General features: G+C 41.8%; 1 protein-coding gene across 1 annotated transcript in view; it reads right to left on the minus strand.

The window, feature by feature from the left end:
• Positions 1-16,376, minus strand: part of ARMH3 (armadillo like helical domain containing 3) — an 89,168-nt gene that overhangs the window by 62,252 nt on the left and 10,540 nt on the right. Inside the window, exons 5-11 of the mRNA XM_078861681.1 lie at positions 16,220-16,366; positions 14,883-14,990; positions 11,076-11,168; positions 8,365-8,439; positions 4,736-4,822; positions 3,217-3,273; positions 1,728-1,771 (exon numbers count right to left, since the gene is read on the minus strand). Of these exons, the coding sequence (XP_078717807.1) occupies positions 1,728-1,771; positions 3,217-3,273; positions 4,736-4,822; positions 8,365-8,439; positions 11,076-11,168; positions 14,883-14,990; positions 16,220-16,366 (611 nt within the window). The remainder of the gene's footprint in view (positions 1-1,727; positions 1,772-3,216; positions 3,274-4,735; positions 4,823-8,364; positions 8,440-11,075; positions 11,169-14,882; positions 14,991-16,219; positions 16,367-16,376) is intronic.

Below are 16,376 nucleotides of genomic sequence, written 5' to 3' on the forward strand. Positions count from 1 at the left end.
TTTTCCCCGCTTTTTCCAAAAAAGCGCATGAAAATCAGTGAAGTTAGCAATACGATAAACGATCATTAATAACATGGCAAGCCATTACAAGGGCACAGCGCAAATTACTAAAACATTCAACATCAGTCATTCGTCAAGCGTAATGAGAAATAGATGGTGTCAACATACACCTCGCTGGGGACCTGAGGAGCTCGCTACACCGCGCTGCTCGAATGCAGCGTGGCAGACGCGCGTCCACCTTCTACAAATGGACGATCAAAGAATCGCCGAACCGCGACCGTGAGGTGAAGTCCAACCCTACAAAAGCGCCTCACCGTCGAATGTGCCGTCCGTGTAACATTAGCACCTCTGATTTGCACGGTTGGCTACATAAGTTGCGAAAGAAGTTCAACATACGTACGACATCCTGGTGGTGTCACTACGATCCACACAGCGTCTACTGCTGTCTCCTTGTATTGGTTCAATGTACTTCGCTTCTACAACACACTTCAGAACTATTGCATTTCCATCCCACCATACAAAAGAAAAATGATTGGTAATGTATGGTTTGAGTAAGTTTTTTTTTATGGAACAACCTTGTCTCTACTGCACCGAATTATGTGCACGTGATACAAGTGTATACATGTCATGCATTTAGTAGACAGTGAATAGGTGACATCATTGAGGAGTTAATCCCTGACAAGAACGGACCCGATTCACAAAACATATTCTGACAGGGGTAGTTTAGTGAACCCAATACATGTTTTACACACGGTGAGAAATCCATGGCAGGTGTACAGCCTCTCTGCACACTGACCATGTGGAATTCAAATTGTGCATGTTCCAACAACATACCCCACCGCAGTACACTACACAGCACCATTATATGGCTGCTTAACTGTTACTGCAGTCAATGCCAAATGCATTGATTTGCCCAAAACTTGATCATTCAGAATCAGGAATGATACGCAAGGGTATCTAGATAACGAGTCGACATTCTGGCCACTGCGACAGTCAATGGCACATTGTGATTAATTAAGAGCACACTGGTTCTGCCTCCAGGGCGTAATTATGCCACTTGCGACGCATGCACTGCTTCTGGTCTGTAACCCTTCCAAGGCCCAGGAATGTTCTCCCCTGGGTCAGTTTCACACGGCCAATAAATTACAGTTTTTAAAAGTGACACTTTATTATCCTGGCATTGCATACAAATTAAGACCGTGCAGGCTTCTCAAGACCATCGCGAGAACATAAATATAAAAAACAAAACCCCATTGAGGTTTGCACGTGGAGCGTATGCAAGTAAATGGGCCATTAAGCGGTAGAAAAGAAACCACTCACTGAAAAAATTACAAACTTAAAGGAATTGCTATAGACCATTAATATCTCCTAAAAACTAATGAGAATAAAAAGTTTGGGGAGATACAATAATAGGTAATCGGGGAGATTTGTATGCGTAGTTGTTATTGCAGTTGCAATAAACACCCACACCAAGGCATGCAAGCCTTAGTGGTTAATGCCGACATGATTCCTTGCAAAAGGTTTCTGTTTGGTGCTTTAACATCTTAACACCTGTTTAATTGCCAGAAAGGGTAAAACCTATTCTTATATTTTTCTACTGGCAAGGGAGGTCCCATGATGAAGTTCAACATGCATACATAAATAAAAATATGTATACACGCACAATAAGTCTCGATCATGTGTTTTCATTGGGCATGTAATGTCACACGATGTATATATACACCAACCTGTTGTATTCTGTGAGAGCCCTAGAAATGACAAGCCCTTCCCCCTGCAAAAAAAAACACAACAATTATTTCGTAAGTAAACAGCCTAATTTCATCTACTCAATGTGCACATGTAAGATATACAATTGAAGCATCCATTAGAGGTCTAACTGAAACTCGGGTGTACTAACGAATACAAATGTAAAAGCAGGAATCATTTCAAAGGTGGCACATGCTGGCCCCCAACTCTAAAGGCCAAAAGGGCAATGACCACCATCCCAGCCCACTTTGTGGTAAGGACGGCACAGGATCAAGCACGCTTTGGACGAAACACCGTGGTTTCTGCTTAATATATATTTGTGCTGGTGCTCAGGCGAATGTAACCAAACTTCTAAACTGAGCAAACTTTCACATAATGGTGCATTTTCACTTTTGCTCTCATGCCAATGGACTATGCTAATTACCAAATTCATATAAATACAGGACAGTCCATCTAATGAATGTTACATGCGGCCAAACTTTGATCATTCGTATTCTTTGGGTCTTTTGGTAAAGTCACGTAGATAAAAATAAAGTGATAGAAATTTGCAAATTGTTAAAGTGAGAAATTTGCAAATGTCTCACTTTAACATCACTAGCCCTGCCCACTTCGTTTATGACCCTTGGGCTACACCCATTTCAAACCTTTAAAACATCCTGCCTCAGCAGCTTTCCCCCTCCTTTTTTCTCCTAATGACGATTGCTTTTGTTGCGGTCGAAACGTCGTGATATGTTTTTTATTCTATCTACGTGACTTTACTGAAAGACCCAAAGAATATGAATTCCTGCAGTCACGAAAGCTTTAGGTCAAAATTTGATCATTCGTTTAATTATATACTTTCCAGACATGATTTTGTAACAATGCAAAGCTCATTGTGCCTGCTGGGTTTGCAAAGAGCAGTATCAGTGTGGGGTAGCACTTTAAAAGAAAACATGGCTTGACTAAGTAAAGTTTATTTACGCTGTGATATTTATTGAGATTAAAAAGGTGGCCATGACCCAACAAATATATCAGACCATGTACAACAACTAATAAAGATGTACAACTGAAGTAGAGTGTCAATTTCAAAGGGCGGCTTGATATTTCATTTTACACTTGGAATGAGAATGCCCATGTGAAGATTAATAATCAGTCTCTTCTCAAGTTTATTTTACAAGCATTATTAACTTATTTTAATAAGAGATTAGCTTAGTGAGCTAGGCATACTTTTTCAATAGCCCTCGGCCAAAATGTCACCCTGTCTTATAAAGATTTATAGGACAGGGTGACATTTTGGCTCAAGAGCAAGGGGTGACGGTCTTGAGCTAGTAGTGCTCATTTTAATAATTCAAGAGGGAAGATGATGATGATGAAGATAAACCCTGACGAAGAAGTAAAACTGGCAGCCTCCCAATTGCGCGTTAGGACACCGTGGGACGGCTCGAATTTTTGTTTAACAGTGGAAATGTAAACAAAACTCGTGACACTCACATTCAGCGCCATTTCATCATCCAGGATGGACAATTTGACGATGTAAGGGTTTGCCGACTGTGGAGAGAACATTCCACGCATGAGCACACGCCAAACACATTCAGAATCTGAATATTTATTTATCCTAGAGAAATCCGATGAGGTATGAACCTCTTTTTCACAGATTTCCAGTAGGGCGATTCCGCTTGAGAAGAACGCATAATTGGGCACTTTCAAAATCACAAGTGCACCCCTAATAAATGTTTTACTGAAAATAATGCGTAATTATCATAATGGTATGCATTTACATAGTACGTAAATACATTTAATAGCTCCAGGGTATTCTGTCCATTCGTATGACTCATTTAATGTTCCAAAAATGCTAATAAGTTTAAAAGCTTTGCACGAATTGCTCATGCATGTTATCACTGCTAAATTGGCAACCTTTCAACAAAAACAATTGTATGCTGAAAATTAAAGACGATAAAATGCTTGATAAAAACGTGATTAAATATGCTATGTATATCATGCAGTGTAGAAACATTGATGGTTCAGAAGCAGTACGGAATTTGTTACTCAAGTAACTGGCCGAAGTTGACTCTTGAATGCCACCAATATATCCCAGGCACTTGTAAAAGTATGCATACATAATATAGATACATAATACATACATAATGTACATGCATAATGCACATGCATAATGTACATGCATTATGTATGTTGATTAACTTTGAATATCCATTGTACTTTATATGAACACATTAACCCCCCCTGCCCCGCTCTGGTCCAAGCACCTCATTGGCTCACAAGTGATGACATCACATTTATCCCTCTTATAAATAAAGACGGAAAAATGATTTCTCCACAACTCTGGCTGTCGCCTGATGAGGCTGGTTGTAATTATCGGCGAAACGTCACGGTACTCGAATTGGAAATGTTTTGAGTTTACTCTCCAACACACTGGTTTGCTGAACTAGGAACTAATTGACATGTTTTGTTTAAGTGAAAAACCTTGCTAATTGGCTGTGTTGAGTGGTGGCGGGTTTAAATGACACATATTTACACGATCTAACCCAAAAAAACCTCTATTATGGACTTTCAACTCATCGTGAGAAAAACACATTCTTACGGGAGGTGAATGACACATGCCAAGCCTCACAGATAACCCTTGAGCCTGACGGTTTTGCAGTTAGTAATGTCTCACAAGCAGTGCAATTTGACTGAAACGTGATTTTTGTGTTGCTTACCTGAAAATAACACACTCAGCCCTATTTATTGCAGTGTATTCTGGTCAGTGAGGGTTATTGAAGGTGGGAAGCATAAACATTGCATCATAGTACAGTACAACAAATTATTTTTCTGCACTGCCCTCTGGTGACAGAACACCTGTATGACATGAAGGCACGAAGATTGTATTAGACTCGCGAAGGCAAGGGCTGCCATGCAAGCACTGCTGCTGTCGCTGTTGGTGAGGCTGCCCACCCCCCCACGCCCCTCATCCCCTCGCGCCTCTGTGGAGGCCCCGGCTTGGAGCACGCACCTCGTTCTTGCGGTAGTTGACGAGCAGCGCCAGCAGCACGACGGCATCGTGGCCCAGCTGCTTGCGGCTGGGCTCGCTCGACAGGATCTGCGCACATTTCAGTGGCACGCTGTGAACGGAGCCGCAGCAGCCAGTGGCGAAGAAGGCAACCTCGAGCAGTCTACCGTCGAGGGCGCGACGCCGCACGCGTCATCATTCGTTAACACCGCACGCGTTTAACCATGTATCCGCCGAAGCGATGACGTTCACAGGTGAACGTGCACACTTGGACAACAAGTCCTGACAGATTGTGCGTGTTAAGCCATTAAAGGTTTCGACCATTCGCCACATTGTATGTATGTTGAACTTCTTTGCACCGTACGTAACCAACAATGCTAATTGGAGGTGTAGGGGGAAGGACAACAAACTAAACAAAAAAAAGCAGCTCCAATGAAATTAGTTTTAAATCTAGATTTAAAAGTGCATAGCTCTAATGGCTTGCTAATATCAAAAGAGCGTTCCAGACGGCCACAAAAGCACATCTGAAAGCGCGCGATGCGGTGACCGTCTTTATTCGATGGCCAGCCAAAAGCTGCTGCGAGGATGACTGGAGTTCGCGTGATGGTTAATGCAACTTCATGAGATCATCAAGGTATTGTAGTTAATTTGTGAAAAGCATTTTGCGTGTAATGAGTGTGACATTCATTTGATGCAGCATCGCTTGCAGATACTTGTCTTTGAATGTCTTTATATACTGCCAAACTAGATCCACAAGCTTTGATGAGAAGTAGTTATTTTAATAAAATAACCTACTCTTGAATGAACTAGTTCACTCCAATACCGACAGTTACCATAATCACACTCCAGTCTGATGCAATCCACGATGTGCTGTGTGTTTCAATAACACCACGTACCATTCCAGGTTTTTTCTGCACTGCTTAGCTGACAATGCTAAAGTAATTATTTGCAAGGAAGAGTGCACTGTCAACATCATGCAAAGGTTGGCTTGAAGGCTATGATAATTCAATGCATCCGTAGGTACCACAAACACGGCAGGAGCCTTGGTAAAGACCCTTGTGGCATACATTTACTGGCCTGGGATATATCATCTGTGTTTCCAATTGCAAGTTGGATAAACAGCATTCAGACACATGGCAAGCACTTTGTGGGAGAGCAATTGCCGAGATTTAAATCACTGTGCATTAAAGTGGATATGCCAATTGAAAAAGCGTACAACTGTTTTAAGCATAACTACCCTGTGTAAACATTCAAATACCACAGCAATTTACTGTATCCTATTATATACACCGATTCCCACAAAACACAACCTTAAGCGAACTATATTTATCTACACCACAAATGTGCACACATTTCTTTCGTGGAAAGATTAGTCACCCAATGCTTAAAAGGCAACCTCGGCCTTATTAAGTGGCAACCCATGGACAGAATGGAGGAAAATGTCCTTTTCAAGTAATAGGGGTTAATAAATGTTACAGAATTACACAAGACGTATAAATCACCAATTGCATCATTGTATATATAGTATTTACAAAATGACGCATCGTTACGAGGTATGGCACACTACTTTCACCCTACGGTGAGCTCATGGTAACATTCTCAAGTAAGCTATTGCAACAACCATTAAACACAGACATGAAGAGCAATATAAAATGTAAAGTGACAAGTAAAGGGATATGATGGATGGGAATGAGGCTTCTCAATTCATTTGGAGAGAGCATGTAAGTGTTTAAACTTATTCAGCGATTTTAAACAAATGTTCAGTGTGCCACCCTGACCATTTGAGTGGTGATAAATGCGCTGTTGACACAATTTTGATCATTATTGCAAAACAAAGCCCAGCAAAGAAGGACTTAGACAAGGCAAGTTGTTGTTATGATTAATAAGCACTGTACATTGTGCCAAATACATTATTTGAAGAGCACCTATTTAAGTAAAAATTAGTGAGGGAAAAAATATAGTACCCATGAAATTTCCACCAACACAAAATATATATAAATGAAACTAATGGCTTGCCTTGATCACATTTACAGATGCACACTTCCAACCCACTGTACTCTGACAAGAGATGTTATTATTTCTTTAGCATATCTCAGGGACGGTGGAACGTGGCTCTAGCCAATGCTTTAGAGGCGGGATTGGTGGACCACAGAGAGATCGTCCCGTTCACGAGGCTTCCACTTGCAGGACTTCAAGGTAACCAGCATATAGCAGCATAACAAGTGAGTTGTTTACCACTCGGTATGAAATTTGAGTGGTTTTAAGTTGTTCTTTGCAAACAGTATTATTTATCAACAACGATTGCCAGTCCGATGATAGATTAAGGCCTTCCAATGCTGCCACCATCCCTCATGTTACTGCGATGCTCCAATCAATCTCACACATTTACCGACTTCGTCATTTCATCTCTAAGGTGATCATCCTTTCAGGCACATTCTCCATTCATACATCATCTCGTACAACATCCATCATTCCTTCCAGCTATGTGACCTGCCCCAAATCCACCTACTTTTCTTCACTGTCATTCTGATGTCTATTTTTAAATCCTTTATATTAAGTTCGCTTGCTTGCTTGCGTGCTTGCTTGCTTACGACCGTGCAAATCTTTCGGTCGTTTTTTAACCCACTTCCCGTGATCCAATCGAGCTGACATTTTCCACACAGACTCGTTGTGCGAAACAATTAATGTTAGTGAAAAAAAATTCCCAAAATTGTACACTTTTTAGGCAAAAAAAAATATTTTACATATATTCAAATAGAACTCATTCATGGCTTTGGCTGAACGTAACAGTGTAAGAGCCCAGAGCGTAACCCCTCCACAGGCCGTGGCGGAGTAGCGCAGTTGGTAGCGCCCTCGCTTCCCATGCCAAAGGTCGCGGGATCGATCCCCGCGTCCTCCACAGGCGAATATATATTTTTAAATCCTTTATATTCAGTTCGCTGCCACGCAAATAAAGGATTTATAGTGAAAAACTTTGTTTTTACGGGTTATACTTATTTGCATTTAATCTCAGACCCATGTGCTTCTCTTCCTATCTCCCAGTATAGTCCCAAGCAAACATTTCTCCAAGTTAAATTGTGCTTTTTCTAAATTTTGCTTCCACGTTTCAAACCTGGAATTATATCACGATTGAAAACTAAACTCCTTTACATATGTTTAACTGTGTGAATTACATTTTCCTTAACTCGAGGATGTGATATTTCTAGGCTTGCACGTCTTTGCCTGCTAATTTGTGTTATGAGATGCAATAACTGGAGCATTTACACAAAAGTTTCCATATAAATACTACAGCAGCCTAAAATTATTTTAAACATTTCAACCTTTCAGACACCCATTTACGAGAGCCTCTGCTTACCACGCAGATGGTTATGTTGGCCACAGCACTGGAACATTATTCTTGTAATGGAGAGAGGAATACTGCAGTAGTAGTAATAATGCCCTCTGCAGCATATGAAACAACAATATTCCTCTCTGCAGGACAGTGTAAACTGTACATCCATGGCTTCACAAACAGAAACACAAAAACCGCCTCTCACTTTAAACGCACCAAACGTCACTTTAGCCAATGCATAATCTACAACAAACACGGTCTCGTAATGCAACACTCATGGTGAAACAAGTAAATGTCTTACCTGAACAATCGCCTCAAATATGCTGTTAATCATGATGTACTCCAAAATGGTGTTTTGACTGATGTTGTCCGTGACCTGTGTAAATGACAGCAATAATTAAACAACATAATTTATTAATTTCCATATAAAACCCATACGCTGACCAATTGGAGAGTAAACAGAGTGCAAATGCGGCATGTGTTTGTGGACATTCGTAAGCGGTACTGCTAAACAAATGGAAATCATTATAACAGAATCTATAAATCAGTGTGTTTGCTGGGGTTCTGCATCATTTAAATGTCGCTTCAACCAACGACTAATAGTATTTATTAATTAAAAACACCATGAACATACACAGCCCTTTGCCACATTCACTGCAGGATGTGACATCGAATTTTTGCATATTTATCTGGGACCCATGTGCCTCCCCAATACCACGCAGGTCGTCAGGATTATTTGACCATACTTCACCATGCTGATCAGTGCAGGTTGTGTAAAAGTGTCTAGCAGTACAGTACAGAAATGTTTTTTGCTGCATTTCCCTCTGCTGCTCAATGTAGTCTTGTAACCTATATCACCTGTTCTGCATGGTGGTCACCCATCCAAGCACTATCCAGGCTCAGCCATGCTTAGCTTGAGATTACCTACGATAATCACCCAGAAATGTCTGTCCGTCCCGCGTGTGACGTCACTCCACGAGGCCCACCCCCCCTGCATGACGTCACTCCACATGAGGCCCACCCCCCCCCTCATTAATATTAATGAGTGGGTGGATTTTTACACTAACGCAGAGGAAGGTCGAGCTGAATTAAATTATTTATTACGCAAAGTCGCTTCAAATATGACGTTTCTTTACAGAAAGTGACGGTAAAAAATAAATCTACGCAGCACAGTGCTACATCCGTGCGTGACGTCACTGCAAAAGAGAGCCCCCCCTCCTTTATTAATATTAATGCCCGCGTGGAAATTTACACAAACGCACAAGAAGGTCGCGCACTTCCACATGCCGCACCCCTCCCCTCATTAATAATCATGAGCGGGTGACGTCACTCCACATGCCGCACCTCTCAACAATAACCATGAGCGGGTGACGTCACTCCACGTGCCGCACCCCTCAACAATAACCATTAGCAGGTGACATCACTCCAAATGGAGAAACACCCCGCCTCCTCATTAATAATCATGAGCTGAACAATTTTTCTATTGAATATTTCAGATTTACTGCACTATACACCCGTCCTTAGACGGGCAAAAAAGCAAGATTGACAAGATTTACCACACATGCCAACGGACATGGCCACAGGAACTAAAATAATGACTTCCTTTGCCAATTGGAAAGCAGAAAACACACATCTGATCGAATCAGTGGACATTGCATATGACGAGGAAAAAAAATCCCTTAACTTACATCAAATTCCAGAAGATTTTTTAGCCTAATATGTTTTATGCACTGAGGTCCAAGTGTGTTGCAGCGGTCACACACACAATTGTCAAAAGCTATGTATTTCACAGCTGTCGTAAATAGGCAGTGCGTATTTTGGGATACCCTCACACCTGATTAGCTTAAGCAGAGAAGCGTCTCATTAATTACAGCCCATGACTTGTTTGGCACTTGGGAAAGATCAGTAATAGAACTGTATTTTATACAAAAGACAAGTTCTGACAAAGTAAAGGCCACTACACGTACAATTATAAGAGATTAATTTGTCTTGATACTGTGTTGTTGGCAGCGTTATTGACAAATGTGCTTTGTAAGTCTTACTTTATCGAGCTCAATTAAAATAGTTGTGCTTGGGGGGAGACACGAACCTTTTAAACCCCACTGGAGATTTAACCACGAAACAAAAGTAAATACAATGTAGTTGTAGCCTCATTCATCGATTTACTCCCGTCTTGCGTAGGCCAATCTGAAAATGCTTCTGTGCCTCCAGAGGAAGCCCATGGAAGAACAAAGTTAGCGCCTACTACATTATAACTGTGCCCAGTGCCCAGAGGGGATGGGCTATTTTCAGAGCAGTTTGGACATGCTGACTTTCCATGTTCGCACACACACACACCTTGCAGCCGATTCAGGCATGTAGCCCATACCTGCGAGGCATGTTTCTAATTGCTCTGTGTAGAGGACAATGGTTCTACGCTCCTGGACATGCACGCAGTGTGACCATGAGAGGTGCGTGAAGTTGCTGGCATGCGCGTATTTGTGTGTAAGTTACATGTGCTTGAAACCAGGTCTAGGAGCATATACGCAGTGGGATCTTTGCAGAATAAAATTTGTGAGTGCACACGGATATTAAACGGCAAGCGGGTACACCCGCACGTGCAATACAAAAGGAACACATCAACCAGGCCCATCAGCTGCTATCATTGTGCATGGCCAGTAATTGAAGCTAGAGGTCAATTGTCAGGCATAAGTAGATGCACCTAGGCATGGTGCTGGTCCCAATATCTTGTATCATGCTGGTCACAATAAGCAGTTATCAAGAACACCTGGCCCAAATATGAAAGTGTAAATCGTAAACTATTAATTTATGCATTACTAAACCCGGTTCATACTGTTCACACAATTACAGCAGGTATCCATAACAATCGTGACATGTTTTCTCAATGTAATATAAATGGTACATGGTTTAATTCATTCAACGCGCTTGTCCAATCAGCATTTAGGAGCCTTGGGGTAGGGACGCTTATTTTGGGATGCGCAGCGTGTGCGTGTCCAAGCAATGCATACGCACAGTGACCAGGCAGAGCAGCAGCTTGAGGCACAGACTTTTGAGGCTGGGAGAGCCGTCCCCACACAGCAGATTGTCCAGGCTCTCCATCAGACTCTGGGTAACGAGCACACCACACACGACAACAATCGGCAAAGCACAGCACTTAAGCGGCCACCATGCATCCCGCCCTCGTACATCTAACGGCCGTACACTTTCCATGCAATGCACATCGAGCCAAAGTCAATATCCGTCATATTACCGGGTCTCAGGTTTTCACACTAAATCACTTCCTCTTGTAATGCGATTTAAAGTTATGAGATTTCACCATTCTCCGCTTCCCAACTGCTGCAGAACTTAAGAAACTGCTGCAGGTGTCCGAGTTAATCCAATTCACACACTTCCTACCATCGCACATTCACCTCGGCACATGGCCGTGGATCATTATTATTTCCAGATTGGGTTTATGCTATTGTAGGGAGTCCAGTAACATAAGCTCTGATGAACAAGCCAAGATAGGAGAATTAAATAAAAATATTTAAAAACGAAATAGCATCTGGAAAAGCAAAGGACTGAGTACAATGACAAAGTATAAGGTAACATTCCCTCGTAAATGTTAAGATTTTAATGGGCTCTGTGGTTTGTTTCTGCATGCAAAACACTTGGCCAATGAAGCCGATGTAACATCCTCTTAAACAGTCTTAATACAGAGTGAGACTGCACGAATTCTGGCAAAGGAGCACAGTATTTTGATCAGGAGTCAACTCAGGACATAATTTCTCCAAGGTCAAAAAATAGGTACCACTTTGCAGAAAGCCAACAGCGGTTGTCCTATTTTAATCAGAAAAATTTGAATGAAAAATATCCATTGCTGGCTTAAAGCAGCCAAAGATGAGCACTGCTCCAATGCTCATTAGAGGAAGGAGACACTGAATAATTGCATGAGGCAACAATTAGGGTAATGGCTTGTATGCGTAGCTATGGGGCAGCGTTTTAGCCCAGTGCCCTCCATCCGCACGTGTTTTTCCAGCTCCCACCCACGTACGCTCCGATGCCCCCGTGTAGTAAATCATGTAGCTCAGAGGCAGCAGAGGGATGGCGTTGGGAGAAAGCAGTGGGTAGTGTGAGGCACAAGGGTGAAGAAGATTTATTGCAGAGGAATCACGGGTCACTGGTTATTGGCAAAACTTGTGCCAAGCCGGATGGAACTCTGAAGGACCTCTGGGGCAGTGTAATATGGCTCCATAATATGTAATGCGAGCTCTATATTAGTTGTGAGCATAATGCATTTAGTACAATATTTCAGACACAGGTGCTGCAAAAACTGTCACGTTCACTGATTTTTGCACTTGACTGAACCCATCCAGTGAGCAACAACAAAAAGTGTTTTTGATAAAATTACATTAATATTGATTTCAAAATGCAATGTTTGTGCTGGAAAGGCTTCAATATAAATTGCAATAAAATCAACTGGTAGAAGTGGATTAGGACTCACTAAATGTCCTGTGACTGATGATGGGTTAGGATGTATTATTATATTGATATAAATTATATGTAATGTGTTAGTAACAAAGCTATATTTGTGCAGCAGGTATTAACCATTTTATTTATCATACATAACCATGCCTAACATTGCCAAAGAGAAGAGTGCATCATGGCTGCAAGGCTGTAATCTTTGCATTTATATGTTGAACATGACCACAATATGAAAGTGAGGGAGGTGTTGGGATAAATTGAATTAACCAAGAATATAATTTTAAAAATTCTGATAATTTCTTTAAAATGATATGACAGCAGGAGCATGATTCATAATTAAAGTGTTTTGAAACTAAAAGTTTAACAAATAATTCATAGTTATCCAGCCTCTGAAAATGTCTTCATTGAATTTTTCATCAATATTCTTCCTTGCAAAGCACAACTCAAGATATGACCAGAACAGCTCTTAAAGAAAACTTTTTAAAATATGGAATGTAACCCAGATTATTTCAGACCCAGAGAAAACATTATTAAAAGAGTGTTATAAATAAGTGATTTAAAATCTTGTGATGGGCTCTGGATTTGAGGCTGCCCATTGTTCAAAATAAAGTCAACAACACAACTAGATCAACAATACACTTTAAAGACAGTCAATTTAACACCTGATATGCCTCATCATGGAAAAGCTGCAGGAAACTAGTTTTTGGTGCATTTTATTCAGACATCGTGGCATTATCCAATCTCACACCGCAGCAGTTCCATGGACCACTGGTGTCCCACAAGACCGTGGCAAGTGGCATGCAGGTCTGTTGCAGATGCCGTACCGCGATATTGTTTTTCTTCACAAAACACCATGTGTTTTACTTGCTACTGCACAACTAGTTCATAATTTAATGTCCATTCTACTGATGCATCGTGGTTCGCAAAAAAACATTTTGATGGTCAGCAGTGCTCGGTGGATCGCGAAAGGTTGGAAACCAGTCAGAGAATGTGTACGGTGACACCTAGTGGTGACATGGAGGTAACAGCAGCGTCAATAAGTGCTCCAAAACTATCGTTTACAGAATTACGTTTTTGAGAAATTGCCTCATTAGTATTGGAATAATTATTTTTCTCCCTTGCTCATTTCGAATTGCTAAATTCTGACAAGCAACTATAGAGTACGGTTTGCCCTGGAAAAGTATTTGAGGAAACTCGTAAGCATCATGGAAATTTCTGACTTTAACATCCTGCTAATTCTCTCACATTAACACAGCTTATTCAATGCTAAATTTATCTGTTGATATGTAAACTCCTTTGTCAAGGCGCTCTTTTCCTCCCACCCAGGTTAAAATACGCTGCCAAGCTTAGCAGTGTTCATTGGAGTGCTGTCTTTCAGACAGCTCTGTCTTCACCTGAGGACAGCTGCTTGAGTTGTGGCCGAAATGTCGTGAGAATTATATTTTATTATGTTTTATTTTTATTATTTTATTATTTCCCTTCTACGTGACTTTACCGAAAGAACCAAGAAGACATTCATTGGCGCTTGCATGCCGACCACCATGAATGAGTGATTTAAACTCCACACCCCTATGGCAAGGACAGAGGTCTCCACAGGAATAATTAATGCCGACTTCCCATCAAGAAGCACAGCCTCACCAGGTGGAGATAATATAATTGACAGCGGTAACAATTCAAATGATTAATTTACCACAAGGCAAAAGTGGTTTTCCATGAGGGTTCTGCTTGGAATAAACGATTTTAATTGACCAGGTAAAGCCCACTAAGCTATGAGCTATTATTCAGAGGCAACCTGGCCACACATAATAGCTCATAAAAGTGGCTTTTCATCATGTGGGAATTTATAGTTGCAGCCTAATAATCTCAACGCATGTTTCTAAAAGAACAGGGCAAAACCAAAGAACCCATAAAAAAATCCATGCGATCACGGGGATAGAGAACACGCAAACTACAAATATACAACAGGCATCAGGGTCAGGATCGAACCAACGAGCTCCTGCATACCAGGTGAGGGAGATGACATCTCACCAGTTGAAAACGTTTAAGTATTTTTGGGGATTTTTTTTACCAGGAATAATCTGCAGCATCAAAAGAAAACCATAAATACAACCGAATACTCAACCCGACTCGGAAAATAACCCATCGTAACCCTACTTGCTGTACTGTCTCGGACAACCAAAGCAACATTTTCCAAGAGAGGGGGTGTCTGTTGGAGTCACACACCAACCCCACCTGCAAGTCACATTTTGTGATACAATGTTACATTATCCCCATCTGTTATTACAAATTAATACCCCATTGAAATCAAGCGAATCCCACTGAACTGAGTTGGCAAAGTGAAAGTGTGGTAATGACCTTCATCTCCTCCTCGGCGCTGTCAAAGCCCATGAGGATGTTGATGATATCGAAGCCGGTGTTGGGCATGTTCTTCTGATGAACTCCTCGCAACAGGCCGCACAGCGTCTGGGGAACAAACCAATTTAAATATTGCGTTATACCTCTTGATAATTATCCGTGGGCAGCTCATGTGGGTTGAGGATTGACCGTGCCTGACAACATTAATGTCTTCATAGGCGAGCTGCTCCCCACTTGTTGGGGAGCAGTGACTCACTGCCCATGTGGTCGCAAATGTCTGCAAGCAAATGGTGAAGAATCATTTTAACAATTCAATTAAAAAAACTGGACAACTTGACAGTTTTTCCTCGGTGTATTATTTGCTGTATGCAATGTGTGTTATGCATTGCTGTGTGAAAGAATTACCTTGTTTTATTCGTCTGCATCCCTAGTCTAGCAGATAAACAATAAATGTTTCTATAGCCGATTTAAATGTTTTGCATTATCCGTGCTTTTGTTTTATCCAGGCCATTCTTCCTCTCTCCTCACGACCCCAGACAATTGAGAGTTGACTATGTGTAGCTCTATAAATGCTTGTGGCACTATAAATGCAGGGTTTGCGCAATGTCTCCCTGGAGCCTAATTGCTTGAGAAATTAGACGAAGCTCATCTTTCTGTCCGTGGCCTTATGTCAGTGCAGGAATTTCCACATCAGCATTACTGGATAAAGTCAATCCACAGGTCAAAAACTATCGACTGCCTACAAAGCAGGACTAAATACACTGTACATATATCAATACAGTAAAACCTTGGATTGTGAGCATAATTCGTTCCGGAAACGTGTTTGTAATCCAAAGCACTCGTATATCAGTTGTGATCACGTGACGCTCGGCAGACAAAGCGTATACACGTACTACTCGTATTGCAAGACCTCGCTCATTTACCAAATTAATATTTAAAAATTTTGCTCGTCTTGCAAAACACTCGCAGACCAAGTTACTCGCAAGGTTTTACTGTATTGCTAAAGTGGGTTGAGACCATACAATGCTCCAACACAGTGAAAATCCAGCTGGGTGGGGAGGGTGGAGAGGGTGGGGCTGGGTGGGGGGTGGGAGCAGTGGGGCTGGGTGGGGAGGGGCTGGTCACCCCGTGGTGCCCGTATAAAACTCAACGTTTAACCTACTCACGCCGGCTTGTGCCCACCCTCACAGTCGGGAATATTTGCGGAATACACCACGCCGCCGTTGACCCTAGCCATTGACCGAGCAACCCAACGTTCCTACCAGCTCCCTCCGCAGGAATGTGTTAAGCATGCTCCTGGGGCACATTCATGCGTGGGGTGCATCACACACACACACCTGCAGGGAATTTACTACACGGATCTGGTGCTCCTCACGCAGCGCCAGCACACTGTGGTGGAAGAGCCCGTTGATGTTGTCCTTGAGCTGTAACAGCATCTCCCCATTCAGAGCCTCCAGCCGCCCCTCAAGGTACTCCAAGTTCACCTAAAAAATA

The sequence above is a fragment of the Lampetra fluviatilis genome, chromosome 12 (genome assembly GCF_964198595.1).
Source record: "Lampetra fluviatilis chromosome 12, kcLamFluv1.1, whole genome shotgun sequence".
Lineage (NCBI taxonomy): Eukaryota > Metazoa > Chordata > Hyperoartia > Petromyzontiformes > Petromyzontidae > Lampetra > Lampetra fluviatilis.